Source organism: Vidua chalybeata, chromosome 1 (assembly GCF_026979565.1).
Source record: "Vidua chalybeata isolate OUT-0048 chromosome 1, bVidCha1 merged haplotype, whole genome shotgun sequence".
Lineage (NCBI taxonomy): Eukaryota > Metazoa > Chordata > Aves > Passeriformes > Viduidae > Vidua > Vidua chalybeata.
The window spans coordinates 100,417,202-100,440,522 of NC_071530.1; the positions used below are offsets into that span (position 1 = coordinate 100,417,202).

The 23,321-nt window shown below is 37.4% G+C and overlaps 1 protein-coding gene across 3 annotated transcripts in view; it reads left to right on the forward strand.

Moving 5' to 3' along the window:
• PTPN2 (protein tyrosine phosphatase non-receptor type 2) overlaps positions 1–21,092 on the forward strand; it is a 30,473-nt gene extending 9,381 nt beyond the window's left edge. The window contains exons 3-10 of one of the 3 annotated variants that reach the window (XM_053935366.1): positions 916–1,016; positions 1,657–1,755; positions 2,895–3,032; positions 9,809–10,018; positions 11,389–11,547; positions 13,918–14,108; positions 15,640–15,741; positions 20,255–21,092. In XM_053935366.1, coding sequence (XP_053791341.1) covers positions 916–1,016; positions 1,657–1,755; positions 2,895–3,032; positions 9,809–10,018; positions 11,389–11,547; positions 13,918–14,108; positions 15,640–15,741; positions 20,255–20,276 — 1,022 coding nt within the window. In that variant the 3' untranslated portion in view covers positions 20,277–21,092. Of the gene's footprint in view, positions 1–915; positions 1,017–1,656; positions 1,756–2,894; positions 3,033–9,808; positions 10,019–11,388; positions 11,548–13,917; positions 14,109–15,639; positions 15,742–17,971; positions 19,576–20,254 lie in introns of those variants that run through there. The other 2 variants (XM_053935357.1, XM_053935375.1) reach the window with 2 other exon arrangements.
• The last annotated feature ends 2,229 nt before the right edge of the window (positions 21,093–23,321 follow it).

Consider the following 23,321-nt stretch of genomic DNA (forward strand, 5'->3'; position numbering starts at 1 on the left):
TCCTAGATGTTCATAAACCTCCTAGAGATTCATAATTCAGATACTAGAAGGTTCTAGAAACAACCACAATGACTTTTTTTATGCAGTTTTTTAGTTTGACAGTATAATCTTTCTCATATTAATGGTAGAATTTTAAACAGAGTCCTTTGCTTGCCTCTGCCATAAAAAGGGGCCTCGTCAGTCTTGCTTGTGTAATTTTGAGATGAAACCATGTTGTTAGATTAGGCTTCATTTAATTGGATGATTTGTTGACTATTTTTGGTTCTGCATGTGCCTTTTTAGTATTTTTATGTTGTATAATATTAGACAATAGCTTACAGGGAAAATGAAATTGATCAAATTGAAGCCTGGCATGAATTACCGCAAGTAGATTTTACTGGGGTTTTTTTAGCTGTGTGAGCTTAACTTTATGATTCTACCAGCCTTTGAAACTTCAGTTCACGAAAAATTTTCGAATTTTGAACTTAGGAAATAATGCCGTGGAGTGATCTGGTGTGATAGGACTGTGTTGTCTGGTGTGAGTTGTGGTGCTGTTGTATTAAGGAAATGCACCTGTTGAGGGATGAGGGATGACTGTGAGGACCTTAAGGCTTGTGTGGGAGAGATATTTTGTTTGCTTGGGATTTTTTTTTTTTTTTTTTTTTTTTTTTTTTTTTTTTTTTTTTTTTTTAAGAAAAATAGGTATTCCAGTTTTCTGAGCAGCTTCTATTAATAAATGCCAGAAATTACTCTGATGGAATGGGGACAGTTATCAAAGTTATGTGAGAAATTAGTTTCACTTATTTGTAGTTTGATGTTTGGGTCATACAGCACAGTTTAGTTCTAGTAGCTTGTGGACTAGACCTAAACTTGCCTGTTAGAGAGTATTCATCGAGATGGATGCGTCATTAATTCTTAATTTTCTTTGAATTTTAGATGATCACAGTCGTGTAAAACTTCAGAACACCGAAAATGACTATATCAATGCCAGCCTAGTGGTCATAGAAGAAGCCCAGAGATACTATATTTTAACACAGGTAAGCAGTACAATTACTGGGTTATTACAGGGATTGAGACTCTAGGGAGGGGAATTTGTACAGTTATAATTTATATTTGGATTGTTTCTTGTCTCCATGAATTGCAAGTATCTCATTATTGCATGAATTACAATATCTCATTGTGATGTAGTTGCTAACAGATTATTTTATGTTTTAAGAAAAGTTAAAGAGGATATTGAAGTATGAGTAATTTACTGCATATGAAGCTTCTCAAATACTTCTTGCTCTTTTCTTGAGTTCTTTTGTAAATACGTTAAAACAATACTTCTACTCCTAAAGCACCTTGTATCTTCTGAGCATGCCTGCAGTAGCTTTTCTTCTAACAGCACAATAGTAGGGATGCTTAAACCAAAATATCCCTTCCCTGAGTTTTTACTGTTTTGTTGCTTGGTTTTGTTTGTTATTTTTTTTCTTAAAAAAACCCCAGCCTTTTTAAGTCCTGGAATGATCTGAGCAGTGTGGCTACTTTCTCGCCTGCCATTTCTATAATTCTGTTAATAATTTGTTTAAACTTAAGGGGAAGGCTCTTTCCTGTTTCCCGCAGTGAACTATTAACTGTGCTCAAACACTGCTTTGCCTATACATTCTCATGCCTATTTTTGTATTTTTTACTACACAGGGTCCACTACCTAATACATGTTGTCATTTTTGGCTAATGGTATGGCAACAACAAACCAAAGCAGTTGTCATGTTGAATAGGATTGTTGAAAAAGAATCGGTAAGTGACATTAGGCCTAAAGTTGTAAAATAGCCCCACAATTTTAATACAGTTGAGCAATGTTTGATTGTTACATTAGAAGAACTAACAAAGTGGTGTGCAGTATAATGTGTAGTTAATGTAGCAGTGAAGTGAGGGAGCTAAGTTCAGTTTGGTGAAAATAGCATCAACAAATGTACATCCAGAAAGGTGAAAGTAACATTCTGAGAAACGATGTATAGACAGAACTGATGAGCAGTAGAGGCAGAGTACGATGTTCCCAGAACAAAATGGAAGGTGGGAAAGCAAGTATCTTTAGATGAATTCTTCTAAATGCAACGGAGTAGTGTATCTGTTATATAGAGATGTTAGCTGTAACAGTGAAGGCAGACTGCTGCACAAGAGCTGTTGAATTGATCTAGTTATTTTTGATTCTTTAGAACCAGTGGCATATGTGCAGAATACACAAATCTCCTGTTATGATGTAGTTCTCTGCTACAGTGCCTAAAGGCATTGCGGATTTTTGTTATAAATGCATGTCCTTTGAGGTTTATGTTTTTTATTCAATGCGGATTTGTGAAAAAAATTTGACTGGTCTGTTAAAAAGTCACCTATTTTCTTGTGCAAAAATTTTCCTACAGAAAGTTTGAGTGCAGAGCAAGAGGAATACAAGACAAAGAATAGTTTCGCACTGGTTTGTTAGTTCATTCTTTTGTTTCACTAGAACCTTCTAGTATTCAGCAAGCCTGGGTAGAACTGGGTGTGGTAGATGAGTTCTGTAAATGTGCAGGTGTGCAAGTCAGAAACAAAGAGGGGAAATGCTGAAATAGCTGAGCAGAGATCTAAGTTCCCTGTAGAGAACTAGAGGAAGGAGAGGGAAGGCTTAAGATGTATCTCAAAGCTTGTTAGCCATGTGATGGAAGAAAGCATAAACATGTAAAACTGGAATGCATAATAGCCACTGAAACAGTTGTAGTAATTTGTCTGTAAACATTATGGACTTCAGGAATTCCTCAAAGTGGGAGCAGGTACTTGAGTCTACTGTATTGAACAATGTGGACTCTGAATCTGCACATGCAAAGCCTAAGATACTAAGATATTTAACAAGGTTTTTTTTTTTTTTTTTTCTTTTTCCCTTCTCTTTAAAAAAAATCCATTAGGTGAAGTGTGCACAATACTGGCCAACAAAAGAAGAGGAAGTTATGACATTCAGTGAAACAGGTTTCCGTGTGAGGCTAGTGTCTGAAGACATCAAATCCTATTACACAGTACATCTACTGCAATTAGAAAATATCAACGTAAGCTTTTCTCAGTCGGTACAGCTCCTATTCATGGGCTTAAATGTATCATGTGAACAACTTAGCATGATGTCACTTCAGGTTTGAGTGAGCTTTTACACTGGAAATTTTAATGCACTTTGCTTCTGAGAATGTTGAAGATGTTTGTGTGGAAATAAGTGATTTAGACCTCAGTCTATACGTTATGAGAGATAACATCTTTGGCATTTGTATACTTGTATTTTCCGTTTGGCAGTACCTTAACATGCTGAATTCTAAATGATGGTAGTGGTGATTCTAAGAGGAGCTGTAAGAATTAACTTAAGGGAAGAATACAAGAGTGGAAAATTCTGATTTCCTTTGAATATCAGATACATGACTGAGTAATTACTGATTTTGTACTACAACTTGAGTTTTCTATGTAATTTAGTCCAGCTGTCTTAAGTTTTTGGAGGGAGGAGTGATTACCACCTGTAGGTAGGTAACTTTATCTCCTCTTCCTTACCTCCCCTTTGCTCCACAGGACCAACCACCATTTTCTCTTAAAAAATTAAGCACTTTGACAATTTAACCAAGTTGAGCTCAAAAAAAAATTGTTCCTGGCCTGAGCTTGGGTTGGAATTTACTGCTTCTGTTTTAGAGTGGAAGACAGGACTGAAGAGCTTGTCTGGTTGTTCTAGCTACGTCTTGTAAGATACTCTCTCTTCCTATAAATCTTGCCTTATTTTAATTGAAAGTACTAGTATGGCAAGTTTTCAAGGTCATCTTTGTCAGAGAACTTGGGAAAGGAAAGCTTGAAGATGTTCTGCATGTTGTTTTATACAACTACTGATATATTTGTTCCCAAATATTTGAATTTATAGTAACTATTGATGGTACTATGAGATAATATTTAATTCATAACTTCCCTCATGCGATTAACATGATGAAACTTGGCATGTTGTTGCTTGATCTTCTCCATGTTAGAAGAGCTTTATGAAATATTTGTCCTGCTGACCTGAAGAATTTCTCTTGAGTAGTTTGTTTAGCCTTTGTTTACAGCAAAGGCAAAAGAAAGATGAGTAATGTTGGCTAGCTAGTGCCTGAAAAAGAGCAACTCTGCCTTTTGGAAGGCTGAGACAAGTTTTCCTCACTACCAAAAAGGCTTCTTCATGGGATTGTTTGGCTGATGTTGGCCCTTACTTTTAAACTTCCTATTTTCAAAGGATGCCATTTTCTTTACATGCTTATGTTTGAATATAGCATTAACTGGAAAATGCAGAAATGCCTTAAGGAACAGCACTGTGTATGTATAATGTATACTGTAGTAGACTTTTGAGTTGGATCTATTGAGCACTTAAATTTCTGGGTTTGTTTTGGACCAGCAGTGCGGGCCTGTCACCACTGTACAGAGTTTCTTGTGTGTCATTGTCCTGGTTTAAGACGGCAAACCCAGGACAGTCATCAGTTTCACAAATACCAATCTATCTGTAATGAATTTTCATTTTATATCTCTAGCACTCTGGTAAGGCTTCATGAATATTAACTTCAATGCATAATTTTTGTAGAAGAAGCAGAACATACTTGGTTACTCAAGCAAAAAAACCTGCATAGTTTCTAGTCTAACACGGTCAGTGTTATATGCAGCCTTTTGTTAGAATTTGATAATTATACCATAAAACTTGTGGGAACTGAGTATTTGCAGTAACTTGAAATGTGAGCTTAACTGTGTTTATGTAAGTTATTCTGCAGGGGCCTTTGGTGGAGGCAGAGCGTATGACATTTAGCCACTCAATGCCTGGAATATAGGATGACTCATGAACAAAATATACTCTGAATGCCAAGAATACTTAAAATTTAGTATTTCCTTGAAAACAGAGAGAACCAAGGTTGTCTTTATAATGCAAGCATTCTGAGCTCAATTCAGTTTGTCTTACTGCAGCAAATCTCTTTAAGACATAAACAAAATAAAAGTATATGAAGAGTAAAGTGTTTATGCTGTTACCAATGAAACAACCCCAGAGTATTTGGTTAGTTGATTTTGTTGTTGCTTATGTTAAAGTTTATTTAGAAATACAGGTGGGATTTGGGGCTGTTCTTTTTCAGGATTATATCAGGATATTTGTTGGTCTGATTTTTTTTTTTATGTCTGTTCTAGGAAAAAAAAATGTTGTTGGGGCTAGCACAGAAAAAATGGAGAGAAAATGGTGTTTGTCGGTATCTTTCCAAAAGTTTCGAAAAGATGCCCAATGTTCTTTGTTTTGCTGGTGATCATTTTAGAATTTCCTTTTTTTTTTTTTTTTTTTTGCCTGACCCAATCTGCATTTTAGAATACAGGTATTTGAAGCTACTTTTCAACAGTGGTTCATTTTGTATCCTCCATGGGTTTGGTGGTGTCAATTGTCAGCTTTTCTGAAAGTTGAGTGCTGCTTTCTACTGTAATGGCTCAGGTATCAGAACTGTCCCTTAATAGAGGCTTAATGTGAAGACTTCCACCAACCAGTGCCTCTGGGAAAATAAAAGGAGAAGGAAGATACTGTGCTCATGTTTAAAATTTTGTAATCATGTATGTGTGAAGCTGTTGAATGGCTGTGATTTGAAGCAAAGTCTCCCAGCTTATTGGAGAAGAGATAGCAAGGTGTATGAGGGCCTGTTAAATCTATGAAATAAACTTTGCAAAATGTTGCAGGAGAATTGTTAGATCTTCACATCTAACTTGGGAAAGACTCCACTTTGTGTTGAATATGTATTTTTATATTATTCTTAATTGTTGTTTTTAGCTTTTTTATTCCTTAATGTCACATCTCTATGTATTGGTCTTTAGAGAAAGAAAACTTCGTTTTCAGGAATTTCTGGTGTGGCAACCCAGATACCCTGAGAAAGATACAGTGTGACACATAATGAATGCTTATAAGCAAAACTACTGCACAGGTATAGAGGAGTTCAGACAAGCTGTGCAAGGGCAAATTAACATAAGATCTTCAGGGAAACCAGGGATTGCTTGGATGAGGAAACAGAGCAGTGGAAGTTGAAATTGCAGAAGGAACCTTTCTGAAGTATCTCAGACTGGGTTTCTAGAAGTAAGAATACAGCAGTAGAAGGACAGGTTTGCAAAGAAAATACTGTTGGTGGAGAAAGGACTAGGAGAAATTAACTAAATTTGATGTGACACTGGTGGTCTGATACTTTAGAGTAACGACCATTAATAAATCTCAAGTGGAATCTTGAGTCCTCCACAAATAGCAAATATTTGGAAAAACCCATTAGTAAAATGGATTCTCAACTTAGTACCAAGCTTCTGTATGGCTGTGACTGTCAGATTAAGGTAATACAAGACTGCTTAGTGGCCCTCACTAGCTGATCCAGTGGATGAACCAGAATGTTTCTGATGATTATTTGGCCCCCTTATCCTCAGGGCCATTTTAATTTAAATTTTGGAAAACATTTTGGCCATCATGATTGAGCAAATAGAGGAGGCTCTGGTAGATGTTGATTTATGATTTTTGAATTTCAGTTTTTAGAATATTGCCATTATAGCATGCCTTTTCATTTTTATATGATCAAATTAGTTGTTAATGAACTTAAGGCATGTTCATTAAATACAGAAGCACTGTAGTGTTGTAGGTGCGTTATGTCTCCATATATTTGAGCATTTCTGTAGCACTTTGATTATGGCTTTTACATGGAGTGTGTGAAACTTAACAGACCAGCTTTTTTTTGTCTTCTCCTATTTTACTTGACCCTGAAGGCACTAACTTAACCTTTGAACATTTTGGTAGTGTTTTATTCAAGTTCAGACTCTCAGGTGACTGAACAACCTGCTCCTTTTTGTTTTGTGTGATTGAATAGTCACTGTTAAAAGGTTATGGCAAGGCTTGTTTTGCTGGAAGTTAATCTAATGGGATATTCCTTTTCTGCTCAAGTCCTCATGTGGATCTCTGTAACTTGGAGCTTGTGCTTTGATCGTCCTTTGATTATACTGTTGATGTTCCCAGCAGTCAATGCAGAGCTGTGCAGTGTGATGTCTGCTTTGCAAGTTCATCAGGTTTAATAGAAAGCTTATTCCAGTAGTTCATAAAACTTTCACAGTTTGAGTAATTTAAAAACAAAATAGTCAAAATAGTTGTTTAAGTGTTGTCCCATGGTCATTCAAGGATTTTTTTTTTTTTTTTTTGGTAGCTAGTTTTAGGGAATAAATCTTTGAAAATTGCATTGTGGTTACCATAGAACTAGCTGGTTTTCTACCACCATGCAGAAATATATAATACTTCTATGTTATATCCCTTGTATATATTACATATAAAATTTTATAGTGCTGCCTGAGTCTTGAACTCCAGGGGGTTTTATTTTAAAAGATTAGATAGTTTCCTGGTAACACTTCCAATTAAATTAGTTGTTATTTAAATTTGAATTTTTGTCCATCAACATTTGTGAATCAAAAAGCCAGACCTCTTCTCGTAACAGTCCCACGTCACTTCATGTAAGTGCTGCATGGCTCGGTGACTGGGAGTTGTTTAAGAGGGTGGTACAGATCCTCACAAAGGCAGTGTTTCAGCTGTGCAGCTTGACTGCCAGCACCACTTGAAAGAGCCATTCTGTTTAAGAGAGCAGTGTGGGAGGTTTGAAATACTCAAATGGGATTTGGCTGTAGGATTAGAGACTGTGAATTCAAAGATGACCAGCTGGTTCCAGTGCCTCGCAATGGGACTCTTGTAGAGAGATGAAGAGACTAGGTATTTCTGTAATGAGCTGAAGGGATGGAAAAGCATGGGATGGATAAAGCCTTCATACAAGAAAGAAAAGAAAAATGTAATTTTGTGGGTTAGAGCAGAGGGACATGTACAACAGCACTGTTTCATCTCTCTTTTAGAAATAACTATTTCAGATTAGTATATAAGTCGGGTGACACTTAGCCATACTTTGTTCTTTTTCTTCGGGAAGAAGATGTCAATTATTGTTATGGATGGGATTGGGGTAAAAAACCCACACAAAAGAACCCCCACACCAAACAAAAGCCCACACAAACAAACTCGACAGGTCACCTTTTTTGAGGTGACATAAAAAGGCATTTTTGCCTTCTTAGTGTGTAAAGGATGTTTTTATCTGGAATGCTCTTGCAGAATGTTGAAGTAGGGAGTATTAATTACTACCTGCAGACAACCATCTAGATTCACAAGAAACAACTTCAGCCTTTACTTAGCATGTACATTTAGCTCACGTCTCCCGTTTTCTTCTTAATTTTGTTTCTAAAGTGATGACTTTTCTTAGTTTTTCTTAGGAATAGAGAAATTGCTCAAGTGTTACTTCCAGATTTCTTATGAAAAATGTCTCCTTCATGATTTTTAAACAAACAGGTCATTCAGTTCATTTGTCACTTAACTTGTTACTTGAAAAACGAGAAGAACAATAGGAGAGCAAGTGCAAACTGTTCAATGCTTTGCTCCAGACAAAGGGAAGTCCCAGTATATTTATATAGTTTTGAGCCTGATACTCCTTTCCCCCTCTATGAAATCTTAACGTAAATTCATTTTCCCAATATCGTACATCACACTTTGTTGTCCTTGTTGAGCACCTAGCCAAAAGACGAAATATTTCTGGAAGATAACTGTACATCTGAGAGTGACTGGACTCATGTTAATATCCACTGCTTTCTGTGAAAAGTATTGGCTATCTTGCAGTATTGAGCATTGAAGGCAAAAGACAAGTTGGGAGACTTATTTTTGTTACTGCAGAAAACATGAAATGGATTCTTTTAATTTCACAATGGATTTTTTAAAGTTGTCTCTCATAAGAAGTAGAAACAGACTGAGCAGATGAAGAAGAGTAGAATTTCTTTTATCTCATGGCTATATTTTACTGTTGCTGAAGAAGAATAGCTTTTCTGGAATACATTGATTTTAAATCCTTTAGTGTTCAGGCTTTGCCAAGGTTTATGTAGGTGTTAGTCTGTGGAAAATTAAATAACTGAAATAATAAATCATAACTGAATTAATTAAAAATTAAATAACTGAATTAATAAATTATAAAAAAATAACTGAACATTTATAAAATTCCTGAGTTAAAATCAGAATCACCATGGCAATGAGTAGCATTTAACAGCAGGTCTGAAGTGAGTCCTATAAAAATGTGATCCACATTTCATATGCATACTCTTGCTGTTATTTCAGTACTTGCAGTTAGTTGGTTGTGTTAGGAGAGGAGCTCTAAAAGAGTGGTTCTAAAGCAGCTGTATGATTTTGGAATCCTCCTATTTTACTTAAAAAAGATAGATGTCCAGCAGAAGTCTTGCTAGACATCCTGCTGTATGGATTTTATAGCCTTTTCCAGGAAGAAACACTTCCTGCTCCTCTCAGTAATGTGTTTAGTATAAAGGAGATGTAATATCTCTTGGCATTAAAACTTGCTTGAAGCAAGAATGCAGAGTGTGTACAATGCTGACATGGGTTTTTTCAGTCATGTTAATTCTAGCTATCTAATAACTGCTGTCAGATATTGAACTGCATTATTGATAGACAAAGAAAGACATTTGGGAGTAAGTAGTAAAGCAAACCAAACATAATATTGGAAGTTTGAGAAGAAGAAGAAAAAAAAACCCATGTGTGGTAAAAATTGCAAAGGAGAAAATTACCAATTCAGATAAAACTGCTTCAGCGTGCACTGTTGGTTGTCATCCAGCTTGAAGCAAGTTCCTGGGTTGTTTGTCTTAATGGGAGGTTTAAAATAGAAAAGAGCTGTTGATTGAGATTGGGGAAATTTGTGCTAACTGAGCCAAAGAGGAATGCTTTCTAGTTCTAGTGTTTATTTGTTTTCACTTCTAGAGTGGTGAGTCCAGGATGATCTCTCATTTTCATTATACTACATGGCCAGACTTTGGAGTTCCTGAATCCCCAGCTTCATTCCTGAACTTCCTGTTTAAAGTCAGAGAATCTGGTTCACTGAGTCCCGAGCACGGACCTGCAGTAGTTCACTGCAGTGCGGGAATAGGACGTTCCGGCACATTTTCATTAGTAGATACTTGTCTTGTTCTGGTAAGTGCTTGTATTTTCTCTGTCACCCCTTCTCTTGTCCTGACACCCTGCCAGCCTTCCCAATATGGGCTTTTTGGTCAGAAGGCTTTAAAAACATTGAAGTTAATGACATTCCAGTGGAAACTTAAATTAAGACATCATGCTTTTTTTTTTCTTCACATATTTTGATGGTAAAAACACAACTCTTGAAATGCATTTACAAATTCCTCTTGAAGTACCCCAGGACAATTACATATTCTCAAAGCTTCCTGGAAAGTAAATTGTAAACATTCTTTTCCTTTTACGTAAGATGTGCTTAGAAAAGGTTGAGGATTGGTTGTTTTTTCCATATGAAAAAAGCTTGTGAATATATATTGAGATGATTGAATCTGTAAGTCTTTTTCTCCAGAGCCCTTTTCTTAAGCATGCAGAAAATTGTTATCTGAACTAGGATGAGAACTCAGGCGTGCCCCTAATTCTCCTGTAGTGTGTATTGGAGAGTGGTGCAGAATTTCCCCTGCTGTGCAGCCCTCTGGGTAGTGGGGCTTGGCAGCCAGTTCCAGTGCCACATGGATGTATAGATTGTTTGCTTAAAGTGAACTGCATCATCTATAATTGCTCACAACATGAGTGAACCTTGAATGTTAAATAATATTTTAAATAAATCATAATTTTTGTTGGACTTGAAAGTCCAGGCACAAAGTTTTCTCTTTGTGCTTGGTAATAGTAAAAAGGACAGCACAGGTTTAACTGAAAAAGAATTTCAATTGAATTACAAGAGACATATTTTCTGGTTTAGTTAGATCCTCTTAACTTACTTTTTTGTTGTTGTTTGTTTGTTGGTTTGCTTTTTTCTTCAGTTTTTTTTTTTGTTTTGTTCATTTTGAAAAGCATAGGGGTATATTTTGATGCAAATGTACTTCAGAAACACCCTGTGAATGTAATGTGGGGACAAGTGTGTGCATTGCTTGGGTTCAGGGTTCTGCTTTAAATAAGGAAACTTCTGCCATAGTCAGTCTGAATTGCTGTTCTATTCAGAAGGAGCAGGAAATATTACTTTACAGCTCTGATTCTTATAGTCCTATTTCAAAGTCCAAATACAAGCCTAAATAAAATTGAGCATATCTGTATGTCTTAAATTTAGGAGTTCATATTAAAGGGTACTAATTTATTTGTTTAATATATGATTCTTGATTTGTTTGTCATAAGTTTTCATTAGATGGTTTGCATTTTTCCTTCAAAAAAAATTAGAAATAATTTGAGATGTTAATCTTCCATATAACTAATAGAAGCAAAATACGGAGAAATTAATTTTTGGATTGAATTTATTACTAATTTTTACTTGTACCATACTTTTACCATTGACACTTTCAATGTAACTTGCTTTACAGATGGAGAAAAAAGACCCATTTTCTGTAGATATTAAGAAAGTATTACTGGATATGAGAAAATATCGAATGGGACTTATTCAGACTCCTGATCAACTAAGATTTTCATATATGGCTGTAATAGAAGGAGCAAAATTTATAATGGGGGATTCAACTATACAGGTAAATGTTTTGCTCCATGTATTTGAGCAGCATATTGCAACAGTAGTAAAAAATAAGCTTCAGATTATTTTAGAACATATAGTTTTGTGAGATTTTAATAATTAGCCTTTTCCAGTAGATGCCTAGGACATATCAAAGGGTATCTCTTCAGTGCCTTCTATCAAACTAAACTTTTAACTGTGTGTATATGTCCCCTCTTAGATAAAATAAGAAAATGATTTGTCTGTCCAAATGTTTAAAAAAAAAAAAAGGTTCAATTGATGTTTTCAATACTAAAAAGAGAAAGTAATACCCACTATCACTTTGAAGATAGCAAGGATATTTTTTAGAATTTCTTGGTCTTTGCTATTTTCCTAGCAGATAAGTTGCCTGATGCTACAGATAATGTTTTTTGGTAAAGTTGCCTTGTTTTTTCATAGCCTTTAAAATTTGTCTTATAGTTAGTACAATCTAGCCAAATTTGGGTGCAAAGAAATTACCAAATCTCACTGTTTTATCAGTGCGGCTTGCAGACGTAAGAGTTTTGTTAAGTGGCTGGGCCTAGGTGGGAGGGAGAACTGGAGGAGAGGCTTTGAAATACATTTAATTCTGCTTTCATATACTAGGGCTCTTTTATTTTGTTGATTTCTTGAAATCACAAATAAGCTAAAAATACATTTCCTTTCTTTGTGGTATTGGTAGTGGTGTGATTCTTTCCTTAAGAAACGTTTCTTGACTTGCCGTGTAAATAAAGAAATAATTTTACACGAGTGCTAATCAACACCTAGATAGTGTGCTGCTGGTCTGATTCCTGTGCTATATGTCTAGAAGACTTCATGATTCATCCTAATGTTAACAACAGTTTAGTCTCTTCATTTTGTGGAAGCTGTTTCTGGTGGTATGAGGTATTGTGTCTAGTAATAGTTTTCTGCTTTGCTTTTTTGTTTTTGGAACCACCGCAGCTCTGGTTCCAACACTTAGCCATATAGATAACAGGATGTCTTACTTCTGGATACAAGGGAGCATTGTCAACTCAGAATACTGCTTGTCACGTTCAAGTGTGTTATTTATTCATAGTAAGAGAATGCCTAGGAAGGCACACTTCTCATTTGTTCTCTTTTTCTTGTTACGATTGTTCAGATGATCTTAAATCAGTTTTCCTGCGGTGCAAAGTATTTGTCCTGATGCTTCTCTCTTTAGGCCTTGGCATTATGTGCAGAAAATTAATTGGCAGTGCTAAAAAAGCATATTTTTCTTTCAGGTTCAGGAGGTTATTTTGTTCCATGAGGAATGGTTGACTCTTCATAGTGTAAGAGGTATTCACTTCTCTCTGCTAGTGATGGAGAGGGCCTGAAGTTATTGAATGCCTCTCTTATTTAACATTAGCCAAATGTTCATCTCTGATGTCTCCTTGGATTTTGGAAAGCAGTAAACTGTGCAAGCACAACTTTCACTTTTAGTAGAGGAGTCAGTTCATTGTTAAAACTCATTTTGCCAGCAGTTTGATATTTAGTTTAGACCAGCAGTTTTGAAATCATTCCACGGACAGGAGTCTATTACTTGTTTTGAGAAGATTCAATTTTCAGTTCATCTACCTTATCACAGACTTTTAAAAGTAACTGATTTCTTTCCTACAAGATATTCTGTGTCTCTATAGGCACTGGCTGATTTGTGTGAGAAAAGAAGTGATTGTTTTTTAGGGCTGATTATTTTCCTTCCTGTGCACTTTCTAGGGTTCTTTTCTGCATGAAATGTTGTTGTAGCAAGTCCTTCAGACTATTTTTCATTAGTACAGAGATCTAGCAAAACAGGTTTACTTCCAATTTCTTTTTTTCTTCCATCTTATTTCAAGATTACTTCTCAAAACAAGGTGAATAACTGTTTTATGATGCAGTAGATCTCCGGGTTAATGGGCCACTAAGTGAAATAGTAGGCCATAGATAACTTTGGCATAGATAACTCTGTTAAATTTTCCCAGTTCTCTCTTAGGCAGTTCTTGTATACAAGGTCCTGTTGTATTTTGAAGCCATAGAAGGTAAGAGCACAGCACAGGCCTGTAGCAAGTAGAGGGAGATGGGAAGTGCTGGACAGTGCAGGATTTTATAAGGCACAATGCTTCCTAATTGTGCAGCTGCTGTGGACAGTACAAACCCTGAAGGTAGAGGCCTCATGCCTTTGCAGGGGCACCATCCTGGAAAAATAGAAAAAAGGATCATTGATGGTTGTTGAAGACACATTTTGACCTAACTTTATTTCTTCATCTAGCAATTTTTTTTCTTGATCTGGTATTTCCTTTAATCTACTTCTGTGACTGTTCTTTCGGAAGACATACTGGCAAGGGGGCCCTTTAATATTAGGGGAATGTTTGAAATGTGTTCTCCTTGTTTTCAGAAACGGTGGAAGGAGCTCTCTAAGGAGGACCAAGCGCCAAGTTCCGAGCAGTCTCCTCCACACCCAACCAAAATAACCACAGAGAAGTACAATGGGAACAGCATAGGCCTGGAGAACAATGATCAGATGGAGAAAATAAACACTGACCTGTCTACTAAGGTTCAAGATATCACAGATGGGAACATTGAAAAGTAGGCAAGATAAAGAAACTTTTAAAAGGCAGATAGACTATCTCAAAAGGCTGACTTATTAGGCTGCTTTTCTTACTGTAAAAACATTCAAGATCTTTCTGCAGTAGCAAGGGAGAACAGGTGGTATTTGACAGTCTTATTTAAGGATTTTTAAAACTACCACCTCAATGATTCCTTGTGATTTGGTTTTACTGTTCAGAAGTCAAGAGAAGAAAAGCAAGTGTCTCAAACTGAAGCAGCTATATCTCACACTTTTCTTAACAGATTGTCAGTGAACTCCACTGTGAAGTGTGAATGAGGTCCTAAAATTGTCCAGCATAATTTCATACTGATTTTTAAATACAGTGCTAACTTTTGTTTCAAAAATGACATGGTTCCTCAGAAACACAAAGGTTTTATCACATACCACGTTCTGTGTCATGGTTGAAATTGTATCATTGGAGCTGTGTATTACCCTCTGTTCATGTTAAATCTACCCGCTGTGAGTAGTTTCCTGTGGTTTAGCTGTGTCAGGTGAATTTGCCTTTCTCCCAGGAATGTTGATGCCTCAGCTGGGAGGCACTTGGGCCTTCCTACATGTGGATTGCCAAGTGTTGATCCATAGCCAGAGATCCAAAAACTGGGCCAGGGCTGTGCCAAGCTGAGCCATGTGGTGTACAGAAGGAGGCAGGGTATGTCCCAAAGGGCTGCAGCCTGAGATGAGACACAGCAGTTCAATGTAGATAGGCTGGAATTGCAGAATAACTGCTAGCTCACCAAATGCCCCAATGAGTTTCTTTCTGTGCCTTCATGTGTGTTTTGAGAGAGAATGACAGCAATTCTGTAGTTGTTTGAAGGAGCCCTTTACAAGAAGGAGTAAGGCTATGGGGGGTGTGTGTTAGAAGTCGGTCAAAGTTGGTTTTTGTGTCAGAGTTATGCTGTCTTAGAGATTTCGAGGGCACTTTTGGAGACATGAATTACAAAGTTGTCCTGCTAGTGTAACACACAGAACTTGGGTTTATTGTGTGTCTTTTATCAAGATCTGGTTTGCATCCTGAGATGAATACCATTAAACCTGCATGCAGCCGTGAGCAGGGGTGAGGGGTTGGAGTCAGTGTATCATTGAGACTGGTGTGAACTCTGCAGTGGAGGTGCCTGTGTAAATACTGTGACACTTGCATGTGGTACCTTACTACATATAAAGGTAGCCTCCACACAAAACATCTCAGCCACCAAATGGGGCACAGACAGGAGTGAAAGACTCAGCTCAGATAATTTAACTAATTCTGTTCTCTGTCAAACTCATAGATGAAGTACTGTGTACATCTTTACATCTGTCATTTACTTATTCGTGAGGCTTCACTATCTGAAACTCTTTACATCATGGTGGTTTAAACATAATAAAAGATTGTTTGATTTGGATTTTATATACTGCTGACATATGCTACTGGTGGGTTAACTATTGGGAGTGTTGGAAAGAAGTTTGTTTTAATATTATAATAGCCTTTTCTCCCGTTCTTCAGTGTAAGATTCACCTTTTTTTCTTTTTAAGTTCTGTCCGAAAACGACTGCGGGAGGATAGAAGAGCAAACACAGCACAGAAGCTGCAGCAGATGAAACAGAAGCTAAATGAGACTGAAAGAAAAAGAAAAAGGTGGTTATACTGGAAACCTATTCTCACTAAGATTGGGTTTGGTACACTGATTTTAGTTGCTTATTTTTGCTGGAAAATGTATTTTCAAGAACATTCCTTGTAAGTGTGACTGCTCCAATAACTGATTTTGCTGGAAGGTAATGAGTAGGGGTGTGACTTTAAGCATAAACTCCTTATTCCTGGAATGGGTACAGACTGTTACGTACAATAGAGAAGTGATGTAAACTTGATCTCATGTCGACATCTCAGGACTTTCCACTGCAGGTACTTAGAAAAATGAACCGCTGCCCCCCACAGAATTGATGGTTTTTGTTTAATATGAGCAGGTCCAAACTTGCTGCAACTGTTTATACACTTTTTAGCATGGTGTTCTACCAGATCTTGAACAAATGCTGAACTATGGAGGTTTAGCTACTGAAGGCTGTCTGGATTTAAATTTACATGCCTGACATAAGCAATAAACAGTGTTGTATCATTTACATTATTAATGCAAGGAAGTTATCCTTAAATATGTGTAATGTGTAATGTACTAGTGACATGAACATAAACATTTTATATTCTTATGACCTAGGATAAATATATTTTATAATTGCGTATTTAATCTTTTTGTAGTTCACTGTACTTTTAAAAGCTCAGTTTGTACAAATTTCTGACCAAAAGAATTTCATTTTGAAACTAAATGTAATAATACTTTGTGCATGAAAAGAATAGTGCAACCATTCCCCATATTTGACTCTCCAGTTTGAAATGAGCAGCTAGGGGTCTGATGAAGCACATGCCAATTTATACTCTGTTAATTTGCATTCCTTATTTATTTTTTGTGGTTTTCATTATTTAAGACTTGGAATTTTTTTTAAAGGCTTTTGAGAACTTAGCCCCCACTGAAAGTCATACTGTTGATTAATGTATTCAGACTTCAGCTACTATTTGAAGGCCAACATTGTTCAAGTTCTGACATTCCATTAAATGTAAAACATAGCATTTTGTGCGTTTTATAGATTTCAATTGCTAGAAAGAATAAAATTAATTAATCAGTAATAGTTGTAGAAAACACATCAAAGGAAACGGTAGTTGAACTTCCAAGGGTGGCTCTAATAGAAAAGAAATGTTGGTAGTGTTCTGCCATAGCCAGTGTTTTCAGCTGTATGAGCCACTTCAGTAGGTTCACAAAGGCTAGAACTGCTTTTCAGGTTCCCCAGCACTGTATTAGACATGCTAGTAAAACACTTAAAGACTAATATTTTGGGAGTATCTGTGCTACAGCTCCTTTTAAATGGAGCACTCCCTTTCCATTACTTGAATAGTAACACTTTCTAAATAGTAATTCAACACAAACCACTTTCTGCCCTTTAAATTACCTTTGAATACAGAGATGGTATATAGCTGAATGTAGCTTGTTGTTCAAGCTAGGATCTAGTAATTTGTAGGATTGGATTGTACTTTGAAATGGGAATTTTATTTATTCAAGCATTGCCTTGTTGGGTAACTTCAGAGAAGTTATGTTTTCTCCTTCCGTTTTCTAAGCTTGGTTGTTTTTCTGTTGGGTGTGGGGTCTTGGGGGGTTTTCTTCCACTCCCTTCCCCCATTTTGTAAAGCACTTCTTGGATTTACTGCTGAAAAATACTCAAAGAGCTGGATGATTATTAGCTCCTTATTCAAAGGAATTTACTTCAAAGTTTTCCAGTACGTCCAAGCTTGGTAGACACATACAAGGCATGGGTCCCAATTACTCTGACATTTACTACACAAAGCTAAGTACAGTTTACTCTTTAAAATTCTCATTTTGCAATAGCTAATGCTATTCTGGACTACGCTGTTTGTATAGTAAAAAAATGCTGAAGGGTCCAGATGAGGAAAACAAGTGTAGTTTCATGGAGTACTGGATTTGGGAAGTTGTGCGTCAGTAGAATAAGGCAGCTTGTTCCATGGCATTGCTGACCAACTGTGCAGCTTGAATAGCAAAATGACTGCTGGGACATAGCACAGGCAGGCAGCTCATGTATTTTAAGACATTTCACAATTTTTACAACCACAGTAACTTTCAGCCAGCAAGAAGACTGTCAAAATATTTTTTTTTCTCCTTTAAATTGAGGATAGGTTTTTCAGTATCAGCTGTAATTGATAGTAGGTGTAAATGTATGTGCCTTATAAAGATATTTTGGTTATGGTAAAATACATGGAATGTAATTTAAATGCTTTTGTAACAGAAATATTCCAAATTTTATTCTAGATACTTTAAAGCAGCTAAGGAAAAAGTGCAGGTGAAACTTGGACTGATACCACACTGTTACTTATTGCCCTTCTTTTGGCATGAGGAGGATTTCCTGGGCTACAAGTATCCTACAGGCACTGAGCTCTAACTGCAGCTTGTCAAGCTGTCACTTAATTTTTTTTCCTGATTACATCTTCTAAATTTGGGCTTTTCCATTTTCTTGATCCTGAGTAAGCATTCCTCAGTTCAGGGTGGGGCAGGGCAGGGGGCAGCCAATTCAGATCACCTCATACTCTGTTACCTTCTTGATGCAATAAAGCAGGACTTGCACATTCAGCAGTTGTTCTGTAAAAGTTTGGTTCTGTGATTGCAAGTACCTTGGGAGTCTTAATAATTTAAGGAGGATGAACCAGTACAAGCCTTGGACAAAACTATTTTGAACAGTGAATTGTTCACAATAGTCTGAGAATAGTAAGGAAAATCAAATTATTGGTCTCTTTTTACGTTCCAGGAAATAATTTGGATAAAAATCTTTCTGGTCCATCACTAATCCTTAAAACCCAAAATCTGGAGGATTGTTTTCCTTGCTGCACACTAAGCCCTTTTGATACTTTGTTATTCTGGAGGATTTCAATTTGCAGCATTTTTGCACAGCTTGGATGTTAAATAGGAACAAATATGGTCCAAAAGGAAAAACTGTCAATCCCAATCATCTCTATCATAGGAAATACTTAAAGAGTGAAATTGAAGGACGTGCCTTCTGACCCCACTCCTCTCCCCCTCCCTGATTTCTGGCAAACTGCTGCCTGGTCCCATGCTACTTCTAAAATGTCATTGGGCTCGATTCAAAATTGGTTTTGGTTTGGTTGGTGTTAGTTTTCACCCTTCTCTGGAAATGAATCAGTCAAAATATTTGATGCATAGTGGGCATCTCTGATTAAACGTTTGGCTCTCAGATGAACACTTGTGTACAAATCAGGCACGTTTTCATAAAGAAATACCTAGCAAACATTTGGACCTCCGCTGCAAGGGATTTGCAAGATTGGAATTAATCCTCTAGGTTTCCTATTTGTGTTCTTGATGCAGGGACAGTCCACTTAGTGACGGTACATCTGTATTTTCTTTGAAATGTATTAAGTAAAATAATTTAATTCAGTGTGAAATAGCAATTTGGAAAAACCTCTGGATTTGTTATGCAAGTGAGATGTTGCCAGTGAAATGTGGCTTATTCTGTTAAACCTCGAGTAATATGGTTTACTGACATCAGTTTATGTCCCTCTGAAAAGGGAAGAGGCGTAAATGTGTATGCATGTATGTGTGACTGGATCATGCAGGCGATGAAAAAGCCTGGTTAGCTTTATGTTTAATGAATGTAAACCAAATTATTTAGTTTGCTGTTTGGCATTATAGTAAAACCTGAGACACTTGAGGACTGCACGAGAAACTAAATTAACAATGACAAAAGAGGAAGTCTTCTGCAGGGCCGAGTGGCTTAAGCCAGAGGATGGTATTTGCAAAGGTGATGTGACACACAGTAGTCTTCCTGGGCCTTTTTGTTTGCCCCCAAAGTTTTAAGTCAGTCTTTCATTTTTATGTACAAAAAATAAACGTGTTCAAAATTGCATCTCTGTCTGAGTCTTTATTTAAATTGGAAGGATAAAAACTTGGAAGCCCTCTTTCAATGTGTCATTACTGGTGGAGGAAAACTGCTTTATGAATCAGTGTAGTGCTTGCAGAACTCAGACTCATTTTACCTGTAGTAGCTCGGGGGTGTGGTGCTGTGAACACCAAGGTCTCTTTCTGTAGACTCTTGGAGTAGAGCCTTCCCTTGCCTAAAAACAAAATGTCCATTGCTGGGGTGTCTTTCTCACTACAGGAAATCTTTGCCTAGAAACAGTTACTTTCGAGCCGCTGTAGCAGGATTGGCCTCCAAAGCTGTAAGAGGCGATATATTTTGAGATGCAGCCTGCCATAATCCCTCTGAGGCCTAAGGAATCTTCTGCAGTGTTTGTGGTTACATGTGTGAGGAAGTGGTTTGCTGGACTGAGACCTGTACTTGAAACTCTCCAGCAAGGATGTGCCTTATACTGTAACATGGAAATACCTTCTGGAAAAGCAACGGCTTTCCAAGAGTACTTGCTCAGAGGCAGTAGTTGCTCCAGGGAACACAAGAGAAGCTGTTTGGTGTTGACAGTGAGCTGCAAACCCGCTGTCAGTTCTTAGCTCTTTTTTTGTTGTTGTTGTTTTTTATCCCCGTACTCTGTACTGAATCGGTGACTTTCTTTTGGTTGTATGTCGCAGGCCGAGACTGACTGACACCTAAGCCTTCGAGACTTGTGAATATTCTGCAGCTATAAACTGCAAATTATTGACATGCAAAGCAAGACATGACCCCCCCCTCTTCGGGAACAAAAAGTGAGGTCTGTTAAGTACCAAGAAGACCTCAGTTATCTGTTTACAGCGTAAACTGCACCGAGGGGATGAAGACCACCAGCAGCGTGCGCTACTTTGCAAAACGAAATAATTTGCCATCTTGTGTTTTTATAATGCCTGTATTAATGTAGAAAGATGTAAAAGAAATAAATTAGGAAGTATTTTGTTTTGTACTGCCATTCTTATTGTATTTTTATACTTTTTGGCAGCATTAAATATTTTTTTAAATTGATGATGTGCTGTTGTGTGCGCGTTATGTTAGAGAGAACCTGTTAAGAGTGTCTGTTGTGGAAAAAGAAGGGTTTTGCCTTAAGGTTTCCTGATACCTGTTTTAACTGGAAAATGGCAAAATTATTAGTGTGCGCTTTATGCAGGTATTTTCATTAATGCTAAGTATTGTAGTTTGATTTAGGAGGAACTCTTGTACATTTCTTTTGTAATACACCACTAAGAATATTATTTTAATAATCTGACCAGTTGGTTTGGTAATTCTTTATATGTTTGCTATAAAATATGCACAAAATGTTCAGAGTAACTTTGTGATGGGAACGTGTTCTGTTGGTGATGCTTTAAAGGGAAGAAAGAGGTTGAACGTGACCTCTCTTGACCCACAGTCCTGTATAGTTAATGGGAGCTGAGGAACAAAAACAAAGTGCACAAAAGTCAATGGTGTCTGTAATTAAACAGGTTTTGGATTGTGCCATCACCTTGTGTTCTATGTACAGTATTTTCTTTCACATCTCCTACCTTCTGTCATTGTTGTCCTTGACATAGTCAGGATGGATTGGAAATGGGTAAGCCAGAGTGCTGCTTAAAGGAGTTCTTCCAACGAGGTCAGCAGGGTTTCCAGCCTTGTGCCTTCTGTAACAGAGCTGATCTCAATTCTGCACTTGTTCTCGGATGGTTTCAGATAAATCTTAACTCACAAAACAATGTATTTACTCTGACTGTCTAAAGAGGCATGTGGTGGGGTTTTACATGGCAGCAGCCTGAAATCTTATCAGAACTTGGTCTTGAGGCCTGTTCAAGAAAGCAGCGATATTCAGAGTTGTGTTGGACTTGAAGGGGAAGCTGAAGCAGGGGAGTACTTAATGCTATTACTTGAGCTAAAGGCACACTTGACACCATCCTGAAATAGTCTAAATTTCCAGTCTGGTTTGTCCAAATTTTTTTTTCTTTACGTGATTACCATTGTTCTGAGCCTATGCTGGAGGAGAAAACAACATTGTGACTTGATTCAGTTTTCATTTTCAAGTTGGTGCAGCTGTGAAACCAGAAGTGTTTATAACAAGAGATTAAGCTCTACCAAAACCACTGCAACAAACCCTGCTATTGTTGATTACAGGAACAGAGCCTGTTTATACCACTTGGGACATCTGTGGATAAGGCTTTCAGCGGTTCATGCCTTTTACCTTTAGCTATGGTTTAGGTTTTCATTATTCTCCCCCTCTTGGAGTTGTGAGTAAGCATGCAGTGCATGACTACTGGAAGTGTTCATGTACTGCCTTATTCTACCTCCTGCTATCACGTGCAACTAGTTTATCTTGTGGGGCATAAACAGCTGAATATCCTAATAAAAATGCTGATTGCCCTTAATTTTTAAATGGTTTTCAGCTACTGAGATGCTGGAATAAAGTTGATGTCAGCCAAGTTGATGAATCGGCAAAGGAGATTGAGTAGTTCTAAAACCAGGGCTTTGTTGTGTTTTGTTGAATGCTGTCTTGTGACAGGAGAAGTCTTGCTTTCTGACCTCTATACTTGTTTGGTTATTTCTACACAGACCCCAGTTCTTGACTACTGTTGAGAAAGTGTATTTAAAAAGGTGAAGGAAGGGGAGAGAAAGGACCAAGTGCATGTATAATTGTAGCCTTTAAAGAAATGGTGTTAAAATTATCAGACTTGTGAAAGGCATTTCTTTCCAAATGAAGAAGCTGTGATTTACTGACTGCCATTTCTTTTCTCCATGCTCAAGGGTGGTGTTGCAGAGGTGTTTTTATTTTTGCTGGTCATCTGAACAGCAGGGAAAAGGCACAGCCTTTGTCCTGCAGGAAGGTTTGGGTGCGTGCAGGGGCTGTGTTCACCTGTCCTGAGCACTGGAGGCAAGAGTGGCTCCGGGCCAAGGGCAGCGAACTGCCAGCCTTGGAGAAGCTGTGTCCTTGTTCCTCCTACAAGGATCCGACTGCCCTCTACCTTCTTCTCAGGGAACAGGAAAGCCCTGAGGATTTTGTCTTTCAGAAAGTACTCTCAGTGTTCTCCTCCTTTTCGCTCGGCTGTGCCTCTTGAGGAGGGTAGTGAACATCTTTGGCTCACTTAAGAAAAATACTGTGAAGCAAATAACACCCCTTTCATTGCTTCTGTCTGGTCCTTCGGTCCCTCAAGACTTCATTTCCTCTCCTCCTCTACATACACCTCGTAGTCACTTGGCTCAATTTGAATATGGTTATTTTTCCAACTAGCTTTAGGCTTATCAGACTTGCCTTGTGCTACACTTGGCCTTTTGTCTACATTGCCTGACTGCATCTGCATTTTGACTCGTCACCTTACCAGTCTGGATACCTGTGGGAGCTCCTAAATATATATTTAGGTTAATTCTCACTTTCCAACTCTAGAACTGACCATCTTGCATCCATGATTTAAAGTTGTTTTTAAATCAGCTGATGTGACCAAGCACTTCCAAAAAGGTCAAAACTGAACACACATAGCTAAATACTATAGTGCAACAGGTACCATGACAAACATGGAACACGTGAACCGTCCATCACACAGCTGCTCTCTCAGACTAAGCCTGTAAAATACACAGATACAAGACTGCCTGATGTCAGACAAGGTTTCCCGATTCCTTTATATTTCAGGGCACTGCATTAATGTTCAGTCTAAGAAGGCTCCTTGACCTAGAAATCTTTAGTTTCAGCATCTGGAAATGGAGCGGAAGCCT